Below are 23,023 nucleotides of genomic sequence, written 5' to 3' on the forward strand. Positions count from 1 at the left end.
CTTCCCGCAGCGAGGCGGCTCGGCGTCCAAAATGGCGGCCGGGCCCGCCCCGCGCCCCGCCGCGGCGCTGCCTCAGCCCCTCGGCCCCTCCGGCCCCCTCAGCCCTCGGCGCCATCGGCGGCTCGGGGCTCCGCAGCCTCGCCCTCAGCCCGCTCGGCCGAGCGCCGAGCCGCGGGCGGACATTTCCCCTCGCGCGGCCGGGGCGGGGCGGGGAGGGGCGGGCGGCGCCTTCCTTCCCCCCTCCTTCCCCGCACCGTCCTGCGATGGTTGCGCCCGTGACGCCACCATCATGGCAACGGCAGCCGCAGCGCGGAGCCGCCGGCCAGCCCAGGCCTCCTCACGCGCGGCGGCGGCGGTCTCGGTGGTGCTGCTGCCGCCCCTGAGGCGCCGCCGGCCGGCGGGGCCCTGAACGACCCGGCCGGGGGAGGCGGGGGGGCGAGCGCGCGCACGCGCCCGGAGCGGCGGCGGCGGGGCGGGGGGGGGGGGCGAGAGGCGGAGGGAGGCGGGCAGGGAGCGCGCGGCCGTGCGCGCGCGCGCGAGGAGGGAAGGGAGAGAGGAGAGGAGGCGGCGGGCGGGGGGCTGCGCGCGCGCCCTCGCTGGCTGCGGCGCGCGGGGGGGGGGGGGGTGTCGGAGCCGTTGCGGGCTCGGCGTCGGCTCCGGTCGCGCGCCTTCGGTGGCGGCGGCGGAGGTGGAGGCGGCGGCGGTGTCGGTGCGGGCTCGCGGCGGGCAGCACCATGTTCTCAGTGAGGATCGTGACCGCCGACTACTACATGGGCAGCCCGCTGCCCGGCCTGGACCCCTGCCAGGCCCACTTCCGAGAGGCCCCGGCCGGGCGGGTGCCCGTCGTCAGAGTCTTCGGCGCCACCCCCGCAGGTAAGGGACCGACGGACGGACGGACGGAGGCAGGGACGGACGGACGGACGGACGGACAGACACCCCCCCCCTCACCCCCCCCCCCTCACCCGCTGCGGCGCGGGGCCCGCTGGCGGCGGGCCTGTGGCTGCCCGCCCGGCGGCGCGGGGGGAGGCAGCTCCTGCTCTTTGTGGCTGGGTCGCGGCCCCTTCCCCTTCCCTTCCCCTCCCTTCCCCTCCCTTCCCTTCCCCTCCCCGCCTCTCACCTGCCGGCCCCCCGTGAAGGGGGAAGGCCGGGGGGTGTGTGTGTGTGTGGGGGGGGGGGGGTGGCACTCACCCAGCGGTTTATTTTTTTAATTATTATCATTATTATCGCGGTTATTTTCCCCGGGGGCGGCGGGTGCTGCAGTGCAGAGGGGCACGGCCCCGCCGCCGGCCACCCGTTGCCCCCCGGGGCTGCCCCGTGTCACCAGCCCCCCGCAGCCCCGCCGCGCTCGGGGCCCTCGGCGCCCCGCCGACCAGCCGTGGTGCCTGGGAGCGCGGGTTTCGTGCCCCCTTCCGTCTCCCCCCGCGTTAATCGGCGTGGTTTTTTTAAACAACAGCCTCCTCTCCGAGGTGTTAGACGTGCGAAGGGGTCACTGCTTACGTTCCCTTTATGCTTACGTTGTATAATGCTGACCTTGGGGATTAAGGCATTTCTCCGTGTTTTATTGACGCGCTGGAAAAGATACCGCTCGTATACGTTAAAACGTTAAGCAGGACAAAAAAACGTGTAATAAAATAGCCCAGCAATAGCGTCTTTCCTTCATCCACTTACATGGCAGAACAGACATTTTTCATTTTTCCCAATTATCTGTTCTCAGATACAGAGAAACGTGAGGTATTAAAGCTGTTGTGATCTGGTGCATCTCCAGCTCCGAATTATGAAGTGGATGAGTGGGATTAATAGGTACAATATTGAGGTAGTGGGGCCTATTTTATTGTAGCTCTGATTTTGCATACAAAGGAGATATTATGTAATAATATTTATGTAATGGCATGAGTAGCTATTTCATTATTAAAAAATGTAGAGCCTGAGGTTGTCTGGCAGGTAGCAGGCTTTGTGTGCGTGCGTGTGTGTGTGGTTAACTCATTAAGGCTTGTTTTCTTTAAAGAAAATGTTTAGGCTATGCCATATCATGAATGTGGCATCCTAAAGTAAACAGTGCAGTAGTTTAGTTGTCCAGCTATTAGGAACACAGTAGGAAATCCTTGGCTTCCCAAACCATAAGCTTTAATGTTAGTTTGCATAATTGAAGTGTTTCTAATTCATCTTGGTTAGAAAGCACGTTTTACTATAGCCTGCAAAGGAAGCATGACTTGGCTATCCTCTCTGTATTTCCTTGTTAAACTTTTTTACGGCTCTCTTCTTTTCTGTCGACCTAATGTTCGTTCATTGTCTTCAAGAGTTTCTTATTGCATCTCTATTTAAAAAACAAAAAACAAACGAACCTGTAAGCCTGTCTTCAGAGGTGTTGGGAGTAAGCGGTCATTGTCAGAAGCAGAGTGCCTGACCTCAGAGAGCGGGCTATCCGATTCGTGCCTCGAGAGTCAAAATATAAAATGAAATCAAGTACAGTCACATCTACGTTGATGTTTTCCTTGAGGGGAAAAAAAAAAAAAGGTAAAACCAACTTGTAATACACCATATAGGGCAATAGTGTGTGCTTATTGTCTGGTTTACAGGCACCGTGATGCTTGTCTTCACGTGAGTTGCTCGGGAGGAGAAAAGCCCCGTCTCGTTGGGTTTAACATGTACGTCTTGCCTGCAGGACAGGTGTTCAGTTGCCACGCTGCCTGCGTGATAGCAAGCCACGACGTCTGCGTAGGCTGCTTCACCTCCGGCATGATTAGCTCTGCACGAATCTTGGTATGTTTAAAGCTGCGCGTCCATGCTGTGCAGCTAATTGGGAGTCAGGTTCAGACCAGGCACCAAACTCCACCTGCTGAGTGAAGGGAGATTGATTGGTGTACGCGAGTGGTTTATGCAGATGTTCAGAAAGTTAAAACGTCTGGCAGCAGTGTATCTTGTGTCTGGGACCAGCAATGGACGTTGGTTCTGAGGCACGTGCTCTTTCTGCCTCCTCTTCTGCATTCAAAGAGGTGTATGAATGGCAAAGGTTGCCAATGTTCTTATCTTTGAGGGCTTTTTTTGTAATCCTATACTTAACAATTGATTTAGAGATTGTACTGGCAAACCATTCCAAAATTGAAGTGGTTTGTGGTAACGGTGGTTGGGGGAGGGAAAACAAGGCTTCTAGTTAAAAATAACGAAGGACTGAACTCCCAGAATGAGCTGTATTTGTGATAATGCTCGACAACTTCTTTAGGTCTTTTGAAGAAGAAGAAATGTCATTCTGTTCAGCGAGACCATGCGAGTCATCCTTTGGTGTCCTACATCTTTGCTGAATAAGAGCTCAAAAGGCAAGGAATCAAAACTTTCCTTAAGCCTAGAGCCCGCCTACTATTTTCTGTTTTTCTGTGAAACACAAAGAGCAGAATTCTGACTGCGATGGCAAACAGCGAAGTGAAGCACTGCTAGAATTCCTGTTTGAATGCATCTTAGCTGGCTAAGCCATTTCATTTCGTTTTAGCGGTTTGGTGCTTGAAAAGCAGACTTGCACGTCTGTTGGCATAATGAATTGGGCAAAAAGTAAAATTCCAGAAATGCTGCAACGCTGCCATGGTGGTAGTACAGTAAAAGCAGTATTAAATTCACGCTTTGTTGTATAAGATCATAGATACTATTTGATGTAGACATCTTTGTATTTCTAAAGGAGTCTCGTGATATTGTTTAAAAACAATAGGCTTTAATTCACTAGGTAATGCTGAACTATGAAACAAAATTTCATTATCTTCTCAGGCAGTATTTCTGTTCTGCTGGCTAGCAATTTTTGTAAACGCTTTTTAGAAAAAAATAAGCCTCTGAGAAATGGCAAGGCCTGTTTGTAACAATGAAAGCATGCTGAAAATTGAATTTCTGTTTATGTACGGTCCTTTCTTTAATTGGTGGTTTTTGAGTTGTCATTCTTGTTGCTGACTCGTGGCATGTGGAGCTATCAAGGTTGTGATTTATTTCCTGCTAGCTCTTGGCCATTTCAAGGTCTTGGAGTTTTTCCGCAGGATTTCACTGACTACCTCCAAAGAAGTATCTGAATGCTCGGCTGCGTGTTTGTCAGGTGTTGTTCAACTGCTGAAAGACAGAAGCAAACTGTAAATCCATCCATAAAGAAATCAGGGTGAGAATACGTGTCGTGTTACAGGAGACATTAATAAATGAGCTGCGGTTGCTAAATTAATCACTTCACTTAACAACACTGAGTCCAAGTAGCTGAGGACACTCTTAAGCCACACAGAAGATGTCTGTTGGTGCACGATAATGCGTATTTTAAATGGATAGTTGAAATATTTAAAAAAAATAAATAATCAGAATTCAGATTTGGGTGTGATTTGAGGCTGACGTGATAAATTCTACAGAAATAGGTGCATGTTTTGAAATTGCTTTGAAGAGTGTTAGGCTGGGAAATGTTTTTTCAAGTGATGGAAGAGACTTTGGAGAAGGCAGATTAGAAATTTACCTTAGAAAAAGTGGTGTCCAATTTGAGGGATAACGTAAGACTGCTGTCCTCAACTGCCACTATTCATCTCTTTTTGAAGAATTTTTATATTTTGTGTTACGAAATCACTGATTCAAGACTGAATCTTACTTCAGGGCAGCACAAAAACTCAGCTGAAGAAGAGGATGTTTTTAAGTTACTTTTGGCCCCGCGTTTTTCTGAGGCTGGGCATAATTGAGAGCAGGGGTTTGGAGCCAACCAAGTCTGAATGCGTCTCAGGTAGGCAGCTGAGTTTGGTTTCTCGGTTTTCCGAGAGGAAAAAAGCAGAGGCAAATGCTCCAGCTCAGATCTGGCTCCCTTCCAGCGGCGGTAGCTCTGCTATGACTCAGTGAGGGGGCCTGCTTATCTTCTTCTGTTCTTCCCTCCCCTCTCCCCCTTCACTGACCTGGCTGGGCTGTATATCTGATCCCATCCCAGTGTCTCTCTCTCCTCCCTTGCTGCTCACTTGAGAAGGAATGAGCTCATCACAGGAACTTGCTGCTTTTTATGCTCAGCTCAAGATTAACCTTTTTTCCTCCCCTCATTCTTGCTACCACTCCAGACACGTTGTCCAGCGCTAGCCATTCCCCGTAGCCTCTTGTTTCATTACCCCAGCGTTCGCAGCCAGGGATCCTTCTGGTTGCCCCTGCTTCCAATGTTCAGTTCTCCAGGAGCGGGCACTTCTCTTACGGTCTTCCAGTTCCTTCACTGGGGGGATATGAGGATGCAAAATAGGTTGCAGCCACTGTGGTGTGGCTTATGCCTCTGCCTTACCTCTTTACTCTCCTCCCTCAATATACCCAGGTACAACTGGCCTGGGGCTGCACAGTGTAGCTCCACTTCCAGCATACCAGTTCTGCATTGGGCAGTGGCACGCTTCTCATGCTTCTAGAAAGCTAGTTGAAAAATAGCCTCATGCCCATTTGTTTTGCTTTTCTCCAGAGGTTTATAGTTTCCATAAGATGTGAACAGGGCTCGAGTAGGAATTGAGGAATTTGGGATAAAGTATTTATGCTGAGATTGTTCTCGGTGTTTGAGGTCTGTCGGTGATGTGATTGGAGATCATTAACCAGTAACTTACCTGATTTTTAAAAATAATGTTTTCTAGTCTGTTTTTTTGTTTCATTTGTTGGTTTAGGGTTTCTTTTTGTTTTATATTTTTTAAAAACTGTACTTTTTTTTGGAGGCATTTGTTACCTACTTTGTATAGGTTGCCTGCTGAGGTGTTTGAGCAATGAGAGGCTGCCTGAATAAACTGTGAGATTCTGCTCTGCTGGTATGAAAATCGTTAAGCAGCGAATTAAGTACCTGTGTATATGTAGACCTGCTATAATTGTTTCTTAAATAAACCTTAAAATACTGTGACAAAGTTGATATTCTAATTAGAATCCAACCATTGGTTTCATAACCATTGTTCTGTTTGCATCTGGCGAGTAGCTCCCGGTCAAGTCACTGAATGTTTGTGCTCTTGTAATTCAGTCAGAAATAGATGTGTAACTGGCACTATGTGCCTAGAACCCCTTCAGCTGTTGTAGAGTCCCGAGTTTTTCACAAAGTAGCCGGGTCCATACTGAGTATTGTCCACAGTACCTGACTTGGAACTCATTTCTATGCTCAGCACCCCTGGAAGCAGCTTATCTGTCTCAGATACCACTTCCAGTTCTGCTACATATTTCTTGTGGGTCTTTTTTGGCTGCTTGTTGAAATATTTTCTGTTTCGGTGTGTAAGAGGAACCTCCTCAAAATAACACGCTGGGCTGAAAATAGTCGTCTCTCTTATTTTTACCAGAGTAGCACATGGATGTCACAACTGAGGTTGGCAGGATTAGGCAATGTGTAAACACTCAGTGAGAAACAGCTCCTGCTTAGTAATTTTTGCAGTCTGAGCAGACAAGATAAATCTCTGGAAGAAGGAAGCAGGTGTGGTAACACCATGCTATCCATTTCTTCTCAGTCTCCTCTTTCAGACTTCCAGTATCGATCATTTAATACCCTGTTCTGCTAACTGTTGTCATTACCCTGTTTTTGTCCTTTCCCCTTGATTGACTTGATTGACCTCAGCGTGCCTCTGAGAAGGACGAAGATGACAATGAAATGAACTGTTCAGAGAGAGGCAGCAAGAGCGCTCGCGCTGAAAGATTTATGTTGGAAGTTTGGTCTCAGATGAAGCAGCTGAAAGCTTTCGGAATGATTGGACGGCATCACTGGAGATTCGGTCTCATGTTGTGGGAGATCTCCTGATCAAAGTCTCAGGCCAATTAGCAGCAAACCTTTGAGTGGTTTTGTTTTTTTTTGGGGGGGGGAGATGTTTTTGTTTTTTTTAATAAAGCATTCTGCGTCTCCAGCTGTCACAAAGCCAGCCTCTGACAAGCCTGCATCTCTTGCGCTTCACCTGTCATTGCTGTACGTCAAGTTGACCCTTGATGGACTTGCTTCTTCCTCTCTTTGCCATGTCGTATGTACCGTCCCTGCATATTAAAGCTGTGTGCCTTCCTTACGTTCCTGTGTACATCTCCTCTATATTAACTTGTTCTGTGGGGAAAAATTGTTTCCCTGTCTATTGAATTGCTATCGTGCATTTCAGGAACGTATTCTTGACAGATGGCGAGATATACCTGGGTAGAGAAAAGAATGGATTTGCATAGGGTCCCACATCACATCAGTAGCAAAACTGATAATACAGTGAAGCAGCTACTGTCTGCAGGCAGTATTTTTTTTCTATGATACTACCCTGCCCCATGATAAATTTATGTAAATAGCAAAATAATGTTCCTTTATATGCTGAGAAAAGTTATAGTCATGGTAACAATTATAACATTAAAGCCTAGACTTGATTAACAGAGTCCAGGGACTGGCTGGCAAGATCTGCCATGAAATCTGCATAGTTAGGCTGTAATTGCACTGTTGCTCATGATACCTCTGTGTATTCTGGTGAAAATAATTTTGCAGAATGCAGAGGAAGAATCAAATCTGTGAGCGTACAAACAGGCAATATTTTCCTGCCTGTGCTACAGTGACTTTAAGGATGAGGATACAGCCCAAAATATGCAAGAATCTAAACAAATATCAAAAAAAAAATGTACAAGATAAAGGGATTGCCTGAAATGCCAGCGTTTGCACAGGCTTCATTCATGCATGCTTGTTAAGCTTCTCTTCTTTCAAGAGCTGTTTTTTTACAGAGCAGCTATAAGGTGTGTTAGAAGTTTGTGGGTATTTTGGCAGAGTGCTTAAATAAAACCTCGCACTTGACGGCCGGGAGTGGCTCATGAGTTATTACAGAGCCATTTGATGTCTGCATGCTCCTGCTTTTCCCTGTCCTGCCATCAGCGTGCAGACAGCCATTTCAGATAACTTCTTCCACCACTCACGTATGTATGCAGCCCATAACATTGCCTGTGTGTTTCTGAGCTCACGTGTGTGGCTTTGGTGTGCGTGTGCATGCCCTCTCAGATTTTCAGGTTGTGGAGTCTCCCTCCTTGGAGGTATTCAAAACCTGGCTGGACGTGAGCCTGGGCAAGCGGTCCTGGTTGGGCCGGGTGACCTCCAGAGGTCCCTTCCAGCCTCAGCCGTTCTGTGCTTCCTGGGACCGCTCCTGTCAGCACGAGGTGCTCCGTACAGCCTGTTCCTGTGTCCAGGGCAGCATGGTGGCATCCAGAGGGTGCGGGAAGGGTGCCAGCAACATGGCTTTGAGTTGGTTACGTTACTGCTGTAAAAGTTCCTGGAAGCTCTTGGTAGTATTACCGAAAGCCAGTAGAGATTTGGAAAGAGTATTCACTACATATACCATTGCTGGGTTGGGCTTGTCCCTCAGTGACAGGTTCTTTCCCCCCAAATTACAGAGAGAGTATGAGCAGCCACTGCTGATTTACATTCAAATTGCACCTCTATACTGTTTGCTGACTAAACGAGTGTTTACTACAGCAAGGCTGCATGTCCTATTTTAGGTGCGATATCAACATGCAGTACTCGGTGCGAATATTGAAAGGGCTGTGTAATGTTGCACCTAATCCATAATACTTGGCATTACTCCTCAGGGGAGGTTTACAATACAAGTTTTCTGAGTTTTGTATAATGAGATGTATAATGAGTCGTTCATTTTGTGTTTGAAACTACCTAGGTAGTTTTCTGTATAGCGCCGATCCTATTAAGCAGTGGGAATTGGAAACTGATTCAGCCCTCATTTCTGCAGGTACTGCCTTCAGATCAGTAATGAACAAATTTTTATTGCTGCCACCCCTATTATATTTATTACCCAGATGAGGAGGTTATTTTGTGGAGTTCTCAATATAGCAGCTTTTACATTTCTGTTTTAAAAGTTACCTATTTAACCTCGCAAAGGTGTTACAAGAGGCTCTCATTGCAGATCACTCTTCCTTCGTGTTCTTCTGTGTTGTGTTTTTATCCATTGACCATTAAGCAAGAGGTTCTGTGAATTCATGTTTATAAGCAGCAAAACCCATTTTAATATCTGTAAGGAATTAGAAGGGATTATAGGCTCTTTCTTATGTTGACATACACTGACAATATTTTATAAATACTTGGAATCAAATATTTTAATATTTGAGCTGTTTGAATTAGCTTTATAGAACTATGGCTTAACCGTCTTTACTGTTAGGCCTAAATCACAGCAGTAAAAACAACCCAGTGCTGCTCTGAGAATTAGCTGTTTGTGCGTTTCCTTCAGCTGAAGCGTGGTTTTGCCCTCAGATTAACGCTCACAGAACTGCACAATTGTTGAGGTTGGAAGGGACCTGGAGATCAGCTGGGTTGTCCAAGCAGGGTCACCCGGAGCAGCTCCAGGGACGGGAACTCCACGACCTCCCTTTGAGTAATAAGTTGTTGTGTTGGGCTTGCCCACTCTCGCCGTTTTAGAAACAGAACAACAACAACCCGCTACCTTCTCAAGTTTGAGTGGAATTTCCCATGTTTCAGTTTGTGCCCGTTGCCACTTGTCCGTTCACTGGGCACCACTGGGAAAGAGTCAGACTTGTTCACCTCCCCTGCTTCCCGTCAGGGATTTATACCCGCTGATAAGGTGCCTCCCCCAACCCCAGTCCTCTTCTGCAGGCTTACGGGGTCGGGGCTCCCACAGCCTCCCCTTGTGCGTCAGGTGCTGTAAGCCCTCAGTCGCCTTCATGCCCTGGCTCCAGTGTGTCCGTGTCTGCCTTGGACCTGGGAGCCCGGGCCTGGACCCGGTGCTCTGCGCGTGTCTCGGCAGTGCCGAGGAGAGGAGAAGGGTCGCTTCCCTTGACCGAGGTGGTGTTCCTAGCGCAGCTGGGGATGCTGCTGAGGCGCGTTGCTGGCTCGCGTTCACCCAGGACCCTGAGGTCCTTCTCTGCAAAGCCTCTTGTACAGATGTGTGGAGTCGTTCCTCTCCAGGTGAGGACTTTGTGTTTCCCTTTGCTGGACTTCCCGATGTTGTCAAGGTCCTGCTGAATCTCACAGCACAGCCCTCTGGTGTGTAAGGCACTCCTCCAGTTTTTGTATCATCTGCAAACGCGTTGAGGGTGCACCTGTTCAACGTCCAGGTCACTGAGGTAATCGTTAAACGGTACTGGCCCAGTATTGACCTCTGGGGTATAGCACAAAGGGCTTGCCTCTGTGTTATTGCAAGACTTCTCCCCCTCACTCACGCTTAATTTCTTACTTCACAGCATAAGTCAAAGCCATCTCAGAGCTCTTTCTCCGCAGCGTGTTTTGTTGTTACCTCTTCGTTTATTTAACAGTGTCATCCTCTGCGGTGACTGAATATGTGCTTCACGTCATTCCTGCTTACAGCCAGGTTTGTTTTGTAGTGTTTGTAACACTTATATGTAGATACCTCAAGTAAAGTATAACTGTACAGACCCCAACATTATTATTTTTACATTCTCTATTTTTTATGGTGTGTTTTACCTGAACAGAAAACGTGGGAATGATGCAAAATAACTGCATCGTCATTTGACTAAAACTGTGTTCTGTATCAAGAGTTACTTCTTTAAATCCTCCCATTTTCTCTACTTCGGGTAAAGTGGCATTTGTTGTGAATAAAGTAATTTAACTTGCCATGGTGATTCAGGCCATTCTTTATTACATTTTTTTAGGTATGGTTCTTCATGACTTTGTGCATTCCTGTATACTAGACAGGTTTGTAAACCTGCAAATCCCATGCAAAGATGACCCTAGTATCATCACAGGCTGGATTCCTGTTTTGAGTCTGATGCATTTAAAAAAAAAAAAATCCGAACCAAAAACCTTAGGTCGGGTGGGGAGAAATAAAGTTCTGCTAAGCATTTACAGATTGTGCTAGCGTGTCAGATTTTGGTGAGCTTGTGTTCTTATGCCAGCAGTTGGAAGCCTAATCAAAGAAAGAAATTGGTGTTTTTAACCACTGCTGTAATAAAGATGAAAGGCTTAAGAACAGAACCCGGTTGTTTTAGACAGTGTGCGGATAATGGTGGGTAGTCCTTGCTCCAAGAAAATTGTGTTCTGTTTAAATGGGACGTTAAAAGGTGTAGAAAGAGTGATATGTTAGGAAAGCAGATGGCGCGGCGATATTGCTAGTCATTATTTTGAAGTGGAATTTTGTAGGAGGGATTGTCTGTATGGAAAAACAGGACGAGGGGAGGACGTGTTGAAAGGAAAGCCGGGAGCGGACGGGGATATGGAGAGCATGTGAGGTGAGGTGGGGAGGGGGAGGCAGGCAAAACAATGCTGAGGGCCAGGCCTGTGGAAATGTTGGATGTTGGAGCGGCAACAACAGGGACCAGTTATCTGAGGCTGCTCCCTTCTGGTTTCACTTGCTTTGGCCCTTGGGGCTGGTTCATCCCCTGGAATTTCTTCTCTCCAGCCTGGTGGCTGGAAGCAGAGGAGGTGTTACACGAGGCTTATTGCTCTGTGCAATGGGAGAAGAGGAAGAAAACAAAGCCCCCGGTAGCGAGAACTGCCCAAGAGGTGTGGAGCGTCCTGGAGAACTACAATATCCTCAGGAGGATTTGCAGTTTGCAAGCATCTTTTATGTTGTTGGCTTTCATGAAAACTCGTATCACTGTTTTTAGGTGAAGGGATGTGAAAATGTGAATAAAACAAATTTTGAATATCCTGTGTTTGTCTTCCCAATGTGTCAGTGGCAATAAAATAAAACCAGGCACGCTTCAAGCCTGACGCTGCAGTGTGAAGCATGCGGGAGAAAATACATCTTTTGTTGGCAGAGGAAGATAGATGGGTCCACATAACGCGAGTATGTATGTGGCAGATGTGTAAATTAAAAAAGGAGAGGAATGAATCACTTCAAGTGATCATCTCTTTAGTGTAAATGATGCTTTCAGTAGCTTGCTCTCAGGTTGTGTTCCTCAGTTGCCTCCGTACAAACCTTACTCATTTCGTGTAAGCTCGGTGTGTCGGGCAGGGAGACGCCTTAGCAAGGCTTTATTCCTTCCAAGTTCATCTTCAGCATTTTCAGAATGTCGTTCTCTTACACAGCCCACTAGCAATGCAGTGTTTTAATTTGATAAATAATCTGGCTTCTGTAGCTGTCTGACTCCTAGCAGACTGTTTAATTTCACCGAAATTTTGAACCCTATAGTTTTTAAAGAATGAGTGATTGCATTTCTTACAACACCCTCCCAACGAGAGATTTAATATTTTGATAGCAGTACCTTCCTGGTGAGAAGCTGAAGTGTAGGCATGTGAAAAGAAAGCTGTGGAGATAAAAAGGTGATGGAAAAATGACAGTAGACCAGAGTGAAGGTGGCATGGGCACCTTTAGGACCTTGAATAAGGACTTTCTTGTGTGTGACTAAAAGAAGGGCGAACACTGTGTGATATGCGTACAGAATGCTCTAGTAGATTCAGGTGACTGAGATATTTCTTGAAAGCCCAATAGTCTCATGTCCTGTGTTCTCACAGATACCCGCAGTAACTATGTTGTGAATGAGCTGAGCGAGCACAGTAGCAGTTAACCTTACTTGCAGCTTTACCAAATGCCAGGGAACACTTTTAGAAGTTAGAAGTCTTTTATTTTCTTAGTCTGGATGCAGTTCAAGTGAGCAGAATAATTTGCATGTTGCGTATTACATTCTCTGTTACATGGTAGACAAATCTCACGCAGACATAGCATCATTACCATTTACGAACCTTCTGCAGGACTTCTTAAACTCTTCTGAAAAACATTTCATTCTTAAAACAATCTTAAAGGAGGGGTAAAGGCTTAGTGGGAACAAGGTCAGCATTCACAGGGGGTTGGCTATCAGGGTGGTGCTTGGGCTGTATGATTTTAATCCTCTGGTGTGTATACACGTCTTTGGCTCCTGTGCGAGTTCCATGTTAGCCCAGGCATAGGGTTTCTGGAGTAAAAAGCTGATTCATCGCTTAATCAAGTGTCTATATCTAAATACTGTCCTCTTGTTACAAATAAAGCTTCAGCTATTGCAGCATTCATAAATATAGGCGGAAATGTCAATGAGTCTCTTTCAGTTCCTTTTGAGACTTTGTGATAAGTTGGTTTAGGAGAAAATCTGATGAATAAGATTGCATTATAATGCTTTTATCATCTGAAGATACTTAATTTGATACACAGCAGTCGGGGGAAGCACAAGTAACGTTTAAAACTGTCGTACAAATCGTTGGCAGTTTTTGTAGCTGCTCTGCAGCAGCCATCAGTTAAATCTCAAAGCTTGATCGTACAGTTGAATATGTGTGCACGTCTCTAACATTATTTCCAATGAGCTTTCAAATCTAGTAGCTTGCATTTTTTATTTTATATTAATAATTTCAAATGTTTTGTGATGTGCAATATTGACTGGGAATTTTAGTCCAAGACTTTGGTGCAGTAGCAGTCGCTTTGCATGAATGTGGCTTTCTGAAGCCATTCAATTTTTTTTTGCCTTGATTTTGTACAAACGCAATTGCGCTAGTGATTTTACACTAGGAAGTCACTCAGAGTTGCAGGGAATGGGAAAGAGGAGGGGAAAGATTGATGCAATACATTTGCAGAGCTGAGGAGGTTTGGGGGATTTGTTTTTATGGAGGTAGACTCAGTCTGTTGCCCTCAAATAATTGGGTTCGTCGTGCTACTACAGCATAATTTAGGTCGTGACTATTCTAGAGCTGAAAATAATGTTACAGGGTATTTTGTGAGCTTATATTTGATGTTGTAAGAAGTAATTGGAGAAGGGTACACGATTTTCTACTGCTTTTTTATTCTTAAATATTTCACGTTACAGAAGCTCTGCAGAAGAATTCTGCTATGTTTCAGTTGATCAAAACACTACAAAAGGCTGTTGCTGGTACTGGAGAGAGTGTATTCATGTGAAGATTGCAGGAGGAGACATACAGAGGACAAAAATACAACTCAGGGAATTAGAAGTCCATTGCATCTGCAGTTGCGAAGGAGTCTCAGTTTTTTTCCTTCAAAGCATTATTAGAAACAGTTTCTAAATTTCTCCAAGTATGTAGTGATTTGTTACAGATACCAAGCCATTCCTTACTGTGAGGAATTCATTACAGTACCGTATGTAGTTAGATATATTCTGTTACTCTGAGTGTGAGCCTGGCTCCTCAATATCTGTAAATTGTATGTTTAAATGCAACCCCAGAACCACAGTCTTTGTGATGGAGTAGAACCCAGTGTAGCTGTTACAAATCTTATGGTATCCAAAATTTTATTTGAAGCTGTGTTAAAATTCAGTATGATTTTGATTTTTCACCTCTTCTTGCAGTTAAGTCATAACCGGAAAATTTTTCAAGTGTTGTATTGCAAGCATTTATTTTCATACAGCATCCAGTGATCATTGGAGGCATGTTTTTAGGATAGGTGAGGAGGAAAATATGGTAGGGAGAGCTATCTCCTAAATCTTTAGCTCTGTCAATATTTAGTTACTGGAGTGACTGGTTATGATTGCAGCCTCTTGTTGTTATACTTGGAAGTGTGTATTTTATATGTTGCTGTGGGTTCGTTAGAGAAAATGAAAATGTTGGTAAAATATTGTTTAAAAAAATCAGTTTAAAAAAATAACTGTAATGAAGGGTGACAGTGTTACATATACAAAGGGAATTACTTCTAGCAAACTTTTATAAAGGTGGTGCCAGTTCTCTTTTGGCGTCTGTTTTCTACGGGTTCTTAAAACCAGGTTATTGTTACTGATTTGTCAGCTCAAATCTGTTGGTGGCACTGCTGCTACTTGCCTGGATGTTTCTAAGCTGAATCTTACAATGCTAGCGGAAAGGGCAACATGGTGTGGTTGTCATAGTGGTAGGGAACTGGACCTACCTTTGGGAATTCTCTCCTCATTCCAGCTAAGGGGAAAAAAAACAACACAAAACCACCATTGTTATTGCTGTTAGAATACCGATCGATTATATTTTAAAAAGAAAGATCTTTCGTTTCTCCTTGCAGTGCTTGTATTGCTCTCAGTTTTTGAAAGAAATGTGAGAACTAAATGTGGTTTTAACTATGTAATGTCTTTAAAAAATCACTTTAGGAAAGAAAATGAAATTACACATTCTGCAGTACAGCAGCCGTTTTACAGTGTCTGATTACAATAATTGTTTTCTTCCAAAGCACTGTGTTTTAAGCACTCTCTAATTTTAGCCTTTAATGTATTGTGATTATTAGTACACAATATGAAGGAACTTTATATCCTCTGGTATTATTTGCCAGCCAGGATTGGAACTGAAAGGAGAGAATATGTGGGTCTTTGGTGGATTTTGTTTTTTCTATGTAAGGAAGCAGTCTTTTTTTTTTTTTTAACCTTTTTGTTTAGTTCTGATTATTTTTGAGTTGACCAACAGAATTCACCACCATGGTACATTACATATATTACAAGGAGAAAAGTGTGTTTTCATCGACCTGTGTTTTAGTAGCTGCCAGCATTTAGAAGAAGGAAATCTCCAAGTTGATGTTGGAGGCTGGCCATGTAAAAGGATAAGGCGCCAACTGCAGGGAGCGTTGTTTTTCTGGCAAATAGCTTCTGTGTACACTCATCCCTAACTCGGAATTAAATCCGATCTGAGGTAGTTTCCGACTTTGCGAGTTACTTGAAGTTCAGCTCTGAATTAACGAAGCACAGGTCACATCTGTAGTGAAGATTGTTGCTGTTTTGACTGGGTTTGTGGTTGTGCAATTCCTTCAAGAGCTCTTTGTTCCATTCAGGAGCTTTGCAAAGAAGCTCGGTTGCAACTGGCCGTCAGTGCCTCTCATCGCTAACCTCTATGGTTAACTGTTTAGCTTAAAAAAGACTTCTAAAATCATCTCTCACGAGGCCTGGGGGTACTTCTGCGTAGGCCTAATCATAGACAAAAGGCTTTACTCCGAAGAGGGTTTGTAATGGCTGGAACTCATGTTGTTTTGTATTAAGATTTGCTCAACCGGTTAAGAAATCTGTAAAAAGTCAGACATTCCCTACTGTTGCTAAAGAATATGATGAAAATGGAGTGACCCTCTCCAAAAGTGAGAAATAAACAACACAAAAGAAACTAGATACAATTAAAACGCAATTTCCGTTAGCGAAATGTGGAAAAAAGTGAGAAATGTAGTAAAAGATTATAATTACTGTTTACTTAGAAATAGGCTGCCTCTTTTTGAGCGGGAACACAAGTATTAATGCTCTGTAATTGTCTGTTGTTAACAGAGATCTCGATTCCCTAGATATTGAACAGTAGCAGCCACAACAACAGGATTAATGTGTCAGATCTCACATTAAAGATTTCTGGTAACTAGCCAGTTGCAGGAAATCATGTATTAGATCTTTCTTTGTTGTAAGACAGCTTCTTAATATTTGGGATGTTATTAAAATTTCAAGCGACAGTTCCTTGGGTGCAAAGCAGTTTGTCAGTAGATTATCTAGCTAACGTGGTTCTACAACATCAAGACCTGATCTTTAAATGTATGTAACATTCACGATTCCTATTAAATCAGGGTATTTCTGGCTGCGTCCAGGAGTTCCGCCCTTATGGTCTGTCTTTTTTTTTTTTTTAATGGAAATGTGCTACAAATGTTTTTCTTTAGAAACAATAATTGGAGTCCTGTTTCCTTCTAATGCGTAATTGTCAAGGGTAGTTACTTATTTGTAGGGGAGAATAGACAGAACTCATAGTCTTATTTCTGCTTTGCGTGTGAGGTTAAGCTTTTTGTTTCTTAGGGTCATAATTTTTATGTGATTGGCATTTTTCTTGCAGTCATAACTTCAGGGATATTTTCTCCTCTCCCTATGGGAAGTTCATGTCCCAAACCGAATTTTAGATACCGCGTCCTGAAAACCTGGTAATGGCAAGAAAAATCAAAAGACTTGGCATATCAAACCGCTGCTCTTTTAAGAAGTACCTGTGTTGTTTGGTCTTTACTTTGTACTTTTGCTAATTAGAGTAACTGTAAACGGGATTAAATTCTTGCTAATTCATTCAACTTTGCTTTTCAGGATTGTTTTCAGACTGAAAACAGTCAATCACATGCAGAACCCCTTTGAAGACATTTGACTTCTTGAATTTTCTCTTTTAATTCTACTTTCTTTTGGAAGGATTTGTGTGTGTTTCTCATTTATAGACTGCATGGCCATATTTCTGTTTGAGTGTCATGCATACAGTTAGTGAATGATCTTGTGCTTTAAATTGCTTGGGTAATTTTTAATTTGGTAATCAAGAGTGAGGATTGAATGACTTGTACAAGGTCATGGAGTGGCTGAAGTGGGATTCACCCCACTTTTCTTGCCTTTGGGTGTCTTAATCGCAGCGGCATTTAAGATAACGGTACGAGGCAGTGCCTCTAACAATTCCTCACAAGATCCGTGCCTTTTTGCCATAATTTTGTGTGCAGAGTTGTACAACGAAAGTAATGAGAAATAGAGTGGAAACAGACATTGTGGAATATGTACTGAAAAGTCATAAAACAAAGGGTGTTATTAAAAAGCTATATTTTAGGGGGAAATAAAGATGTCCGTTTTCATCAATTTCAGGTTATTTCATTAAAGTTTATGCTTTTTTCAGCACATGTATTAGTAAGGTTTTTGAGTATTCTGTACTGATAAATGATTTAGGAGTGACAGCACAGCATTTTGTTTCCTGAAGATTTGAGTTTTGATCGTGCTGCGTCTCCTAATGTTTTGACCCACTTTCAGATACTAGGCTGTATGTATGCTAGTGCACTTCCACTTTCTAAAAAAATTATTTGAAGGCTAGTCCCTGACATAGTTTGGCTCACACAGTTCCTTTCTTTAACAACAACAACAAAAAAAAATCCTGGACAGGGAAACTTGGCAGACAGTCATATTGGAAAATAATAAACATGCCTCTGCCAGAAGTGTTTGAATTTGTTACAGTCATCTGGTCTGGACTAGTAGCTGCTTAGAGATCTATGAATAGCAACAGGAGAGGCAGAGGAGCAATTTTTCTACAGGCATAGGGTTGAAACGATTCGTATTTGGAAGTTTGCCTTTGTCATCAGAGTTGGAAACAGTTCTTCTCTTAAAGTTTTTCTGGGGAAATTAATAACATGTAATATTAGAATTCAAAAATTTTGATGGGACATTCATTTTAGTACAGGGCAGTGGAGAAACGCCCCTGGCAGCACTGATGAATGATGTTCTGACCAAAGATAAAGGAAAAAATAGCCTAATCTATGTTTTTAGATCTCAGGGTCTTTTGTTGCTTCTGATGGTGCTTCTTTTCTACTTCTCCTAGAAACAAAGGAATTCTTTGTCTCTCGAGGGGCCGGAGCCCCAGATGTTCCTATAGGTAGCTTCTGTTAAGAGTTGCCCAGGCCTTACTGTTACCTTCTCTCAATACAGGGTTTTCAGGTTGGTTTCCCAGTTCACGGCCATCACTCTTATTAATATGACGTAGCGGTCACCTTCTGTGTGAGAAGTTTCTGTTGATCTGGGGTTTGCTCTGGACACACTTCTCATTTATTTTACTTCTGATATATTTAAGTTAATTGATCAGGATTTGAAATAATAACTAAGTGTTGTTCCCAACTATGCAAATACTTTTTAAACACGTTTATTCCTGGTTATGGTCATATGTTTCCTCCAGTTGTCCAAGTGTTTGAGTGTTCACTGGAAGAATAAAAGTTGAAGAGCAGTAAGATGTTAAGAGTTCAGATTTTGTTTTGTTCCAACGATTTCCTGTGACACTTTGGAAGACGCTTCTGATATCTATAAGAAGAAAATAAAGCAGAAGAGAAAACTAAATTAATAAATTGGCAAAGTGCTGTCCACGTAGTCTGACCAAAATAATTTAAATCTACGTTATCATATTTTTACCTTTTGGTCTAATTGTCAATAAGAAACATATCCCTTCTGTTTCTTCATTGTCCTGGACTTTGTCTCTGCTATCAGTATTTCCAGTTTCTTCTGTTGTGGGTGCCAGAACAAGTTGAAGTATGTCTGTTGTTTCTTAAACTCGTTGTTAATAATAACATCTTTATCATCCAGAGGGCTGAATTAAACTTACTCAGCTCTTCTCACAAGGGCCAGGAGCTGGGACAGCAAAATAGATTTCAACATCTAAAATAAAAGTCATACCATTAGTAGTGGAAATAAAATCCAAGTGCTACGTAAATCTGCAACTCAGGAATGGGATATTTGTGTTCTCTCATACTGGCGTTCTCAGAGACCTCTCGCTTTTCAAAATTGAGTACACCCTGAGAGATGATGGTGACTTTATACTCCAGCAGCCCCCAAACATTTTTACTAATTAGTAATGTTTATGGACTGGGAGTTCACTGCATCAGCAACTGTCCAACAGACCTCAGTGAGTAGAAAATTGGAGACATGATTTGAGAGTATGCTTCTGAACTTGTATAAACTTATTCATCTGTCTCCTGACACTCATTAGAGTGAAGTTGTTGCATGACTTCAGGAAGACAACCTTTCTTTTCAACTCTTGGAAATTTAAATAATTGCTTCTGAGGAGGACTCTTAAGGGCTCTCTTACGGTGTGCCTTCACTAAGCAATTAGTAGTAGTGCTTTTGGTTCTTGCCCAAAAGTGTATCATACCATTTATATTAACAACCTGCACATGGTTTCAAATTCAGTCAAATTTACTGCCTTTTGGGAAAGCCATAGATTAGAATTCAAGCACGTTTCTTACTCAAGCTTGCTGTGACAATGCAGGTAAAATTATTTAATGGCCTGTAGTCTTCCAGTCCTCTTGCTGCAGTTCTTGAAGGGATCACGAGCAGGCGTTATGGCTGGTAAAGGCTCTTGGAGGATCTTGGCATGAACAACTGGAATGTGCCACTGGAGGTAAATGGATGAATGCAAAAGGTACTGAGAGAGCAGAATTGCAGTTTTGCAAGGCTGACCTGGATCTTCAGGTTCATTTGAGTTCTCATGAGGAAAACATCAGTACATTTGAATAAAACAAAAGCTATTTCCAAAGAGATGGGGGCAATTGCATCTCTGAAAAGGAAAAAAAAATACATGTTCAGTAGCTTCTAGTAGTCATTGTTTTCCTTTAGTGCTAGCTTCTGGTATTCCAGTAGTTGTACCAAAGGAAAACAATGGTTTCAGAAGATTGCCATATGTCTATTCTGCCATCAGCTGAAAAAAAGACCTTATAAATGCTTCTGTTTCTGTAAGCCCTTGGGTAAAAAGCAACAGAGTCAGTGAAGAAAGCCAATCAGTATGGAACTTACTGGTTTCAAATGTTTGCTTTGCAGTCGTTTCATTAAAAGTTACAGTCGAAGCGGATAAAATCACATCTCATAGCTAACCTATAGCATTAGCCCCAAGTTTTACCTCTGTTCCTTTGATAAAGAGATTGCATCCTGTTTACTTACAAAGTGTATGTTGTCCTGGGAAATGAATGGATTGTTTTGCTTTGTTTTGACCGCTTCCCATTTTGAGCTGACATTTAGTCTTAAAATTCTCCAATGTTCTTTTTGTTGTCTTGGTTTTCTTTAGGTCTTCACTACCCATGCTTTTGTATGAAAAACCCTGTAGTATGTAGTTTTGTATGAAAAACCCTTTGATTAATACAGTGAGATGTCTGTATTTTATTTAGATGTTGTTTCCTCAGTTATCAGTGTGAAGTGAGGAGCTTAATGAAGTCCTATAGGTATCTTAAATGTGGGATGTCTTCCGTCCTATTACTAAAACGTGTAGCATTTAAACAGATAAAAATTGTGGATTTACTTTGATCCAATTCAATGGTTGTATTTGGTTGGTATTTTCTCAGTGCATTGGAAATGCATATTCTCCTGCATTTTTCAAATCGAATTGCTTTTGATCATCTATTGAAATCAAAGACTTAATGTAGTGTGATTGAAATAGTTGTCTTTAAACTTATATAGATCTTTGATTCCTTTTTCTAAACGTGGTAATCTGTAGACTTAAATTTTCAAAGCCTGAATCAGTGAAGTTCTCTTAGTGGAACTATGTATGCAGGTTTGTATAATGTATACTATTCCTTGTCACCTTCGATTTAAGCAGGATCATGTGTGAAGACAGATTTCCTAGAATATTAGCAGCAATCCCAAAGGACATGAAAGAAAACACTTGGGAAAACAGGAGAACTGTGATTTGTCTTCTTAGCTTTGATTTCAAATAAGAATCAGTTCTGTAGTTGTAATTGCAAAGAAACATTCAACGCTAAAACTAAGTCAGTCCGATAAAATGCTGTCAGCTTGAGCTTGTAAGAGAGCTTGAGGCAACAGCTCTGAAGTATGAACAAACTTGTTCTTAACTTTGTCAATTTGAGTGCCAATAATGACGTTTTAAAATGTCAGAGTATTTTACTATTCTGATTTTACTATTTACTATGACCATTCATCAAGCTCTAGAAAGTAATACCATGATGCATCTTCTCACATTTTGTAAAATGCAGAGCCTAGACAGGCTGGCAGAGTCAATGAAATAAGCAGAAGTACATATGTACACGGGTAGTAAACCAACCACCAGCGAACTCTTAGAATTGATGTGACTTTTCTGAAGTAAATATTGTAAAAGTGTAGACATACTGATATATTTATTGTCAGTTCAGGATGCTATACTTACAGGGCATACACGCGTTTGTTTGTGAAGTTTAGAGCTACTTAATTTCTTGAGGAAAAACTACCTTCACTGTTTTTTCTCTTGTTTCTCTTTTGTGTTAGGATAAAGGTTAACTGTGAATGAATGGATTCAACTTTTGTCAAAATACATTGAACTAGAAGCTCGAGTCAAATCTAAAAAAAGAAAACAAGAACAAAATATAAAGTAACATATACCTCTATACTTGCAGATAGTTAAAAGCTGACTGGACAAAGTCCTGGGCAACATGTTCTAGTTGATCCTTTGAGCTAGCCGATGTTTCATCTAGTTGATGCTTTGAGCAGGAAGGTTGGACTTGATAGATCTCCAGATGTTCTGTCCACAACTCTTCTGTGATTCTGTTAATGTGACAGAAGTATTGCATTTCAATTAATTGAATTAAAATAGTTGGATTAAAATATCCGACTAGCTTATATTTGAAAATATTTTGTTCTTTGTTGAAATAGTTCAACTCGTTCTGTTGTATTCAATGAAAAGAAAGCCACTTCTACCTAGTGTTTATTCATAGAATCTAAACTAAAACCAAGTTTTGAGCTTTGAGCTGATTGAAAAAAATGAAGATATGTTCTGCATCTGTTTGAGAGAGACTGTCACAAACTTGATTTAGAAAAAAAAATGTAATTCTAGGTTGCTTGCTTTTCTATTTCCGTGGTTTGATTTTCTGTTAAAATGTTTGTGTTGTACATGGCTTCCTTAACTTTTAAAACCATTTAATTGAAATGATGTTAATGGATTGCATCAAACTTAAAAACCTCAGTGTAAGTTGTTGTACTTTCAAGCTTAATCCTTAAAAGGTTTGCTTTAAAAGGAAAGGGTTTGTTTGAAAGTTACTTAAATGGAAACAGTTTGGCTTTATGGCTGTCTCCTCCTAATATGACCCTATCAAAAAGGTTTAATAGTTTTTTGGTATTTAGTTGCTGAGGCTTTTTTTGTATCCATTTTGTGAAAGAGTCAAATGGCACTGCCATAAGCACTTAAGTGATTTAAGGCTCAGGGCTGGGCTGATTATGTTTTAGTTCGCATTGATTGGTCTTTTCAGAAATGTGATTTGTCGATAGTACTGACATAATTTGTGCCTGCCTAAAAATGTAAGGGTGACAGTTGCCTCTTTGGATATAGGACTGTGATTTTAACCAGGTGGAATTAAGGCAGAAATTCAGCGCTGCTAACAGGTATACCGTATTTGTTCATGGTGACACACTACAGCTGTTCCACTCGAGCATTGCAGACTTCTAAGAACTACCAGAGTTTGACAAGAGACATACTATTAAGGCAGTAAGTGATTAAATCTTCAATCATGGAACAAAGGCAAACAGCCAACACTTGGTAGAATTTGCATAGTTCAGATTAAGTTACATTTGATTGTTGGCATTTAACAGCTCACTTAGCATGCAGAGTATCCCTTTAGCGAATTTTCATTTGTCAGTTTTGGTGATTGCAATGAGTACCAAAGAATTTTAAACTAGGAATGCTTCAATGCAAGTACAAAGATGCAGAGTATGACAGTACTCTCTTAGTCCTGCATGTAAA

At 42.5% G+C, this 23,023-nt stretch overlaps 1 protein-coding gene and 2 long non-coding RNA genes across 7 annotated transcripts in view; 2 read left to right on the top strand and 1 right to left on the bottom strand.

The window, feature by feature from the left end:
* The window catches only part of LOC308192884, a 32,419-nt gene extending 31,989 nt beyond the window's left edge, over window positions 1-430 (bottom strand). For all 5 annotated transcript variants that reach the window (XR_013949186.1, XR_013949187.1, XR_013949188.1 and 2 more), the window contains exon 1: window positions 1-430. This is a non-coding gene — a long non-coding RNA (uncharacterized lncRNA).
* A 166-nt stretch (window positions 431-596) lies between these two features.
* The window catches only part of REV3L (REV3 like, DNA directed polymerase zeta catalytic subunit), a 122,044-nt gene continuing 99,617 nt past the window's right edge, over window positions 597-23,023 (top strand). The window contains exon 1 of the mRNA XM_080586874.1: window positions 597-873. Within this exon, the coding sequence (XP_080443000.1) occupies window positions 735-873 (139 nt within the window). The 5' untranslated portion in view covers window positions 597-734. The remainder of the gene's footprint in view (window positions 874-23,023) is intronic.
* The window catches only part of LOC308192885, a 43,715-nt gene continuing 21,592 nt past the window's right edge, over window positions 901-23,023 (top strand). Inside the window, exons 1-2 of the long non-coding RNA XR_013949191.1 lie at window positions 901-4,129; window positions 6,548-22,768. This is a non-coding gene — a long non-coding RNA (uncharacterized lncRNA). The remainder of the gene's footprint in view (window positions 4,130-6,547; window positions 22,769-23,023) is intronic.

This window comes from Anser brachyrhynchus (assembly GCF_964034855.1).
Source record: "Anser brachyrhynchus genome assembly, chromosome: 3".
Taxonomy (NCBI): Eukaryota; Metazoa; Chordata; class Aves; order Anseriformes; family Anatidae; genus Anser; species Anser brachyrhynchus.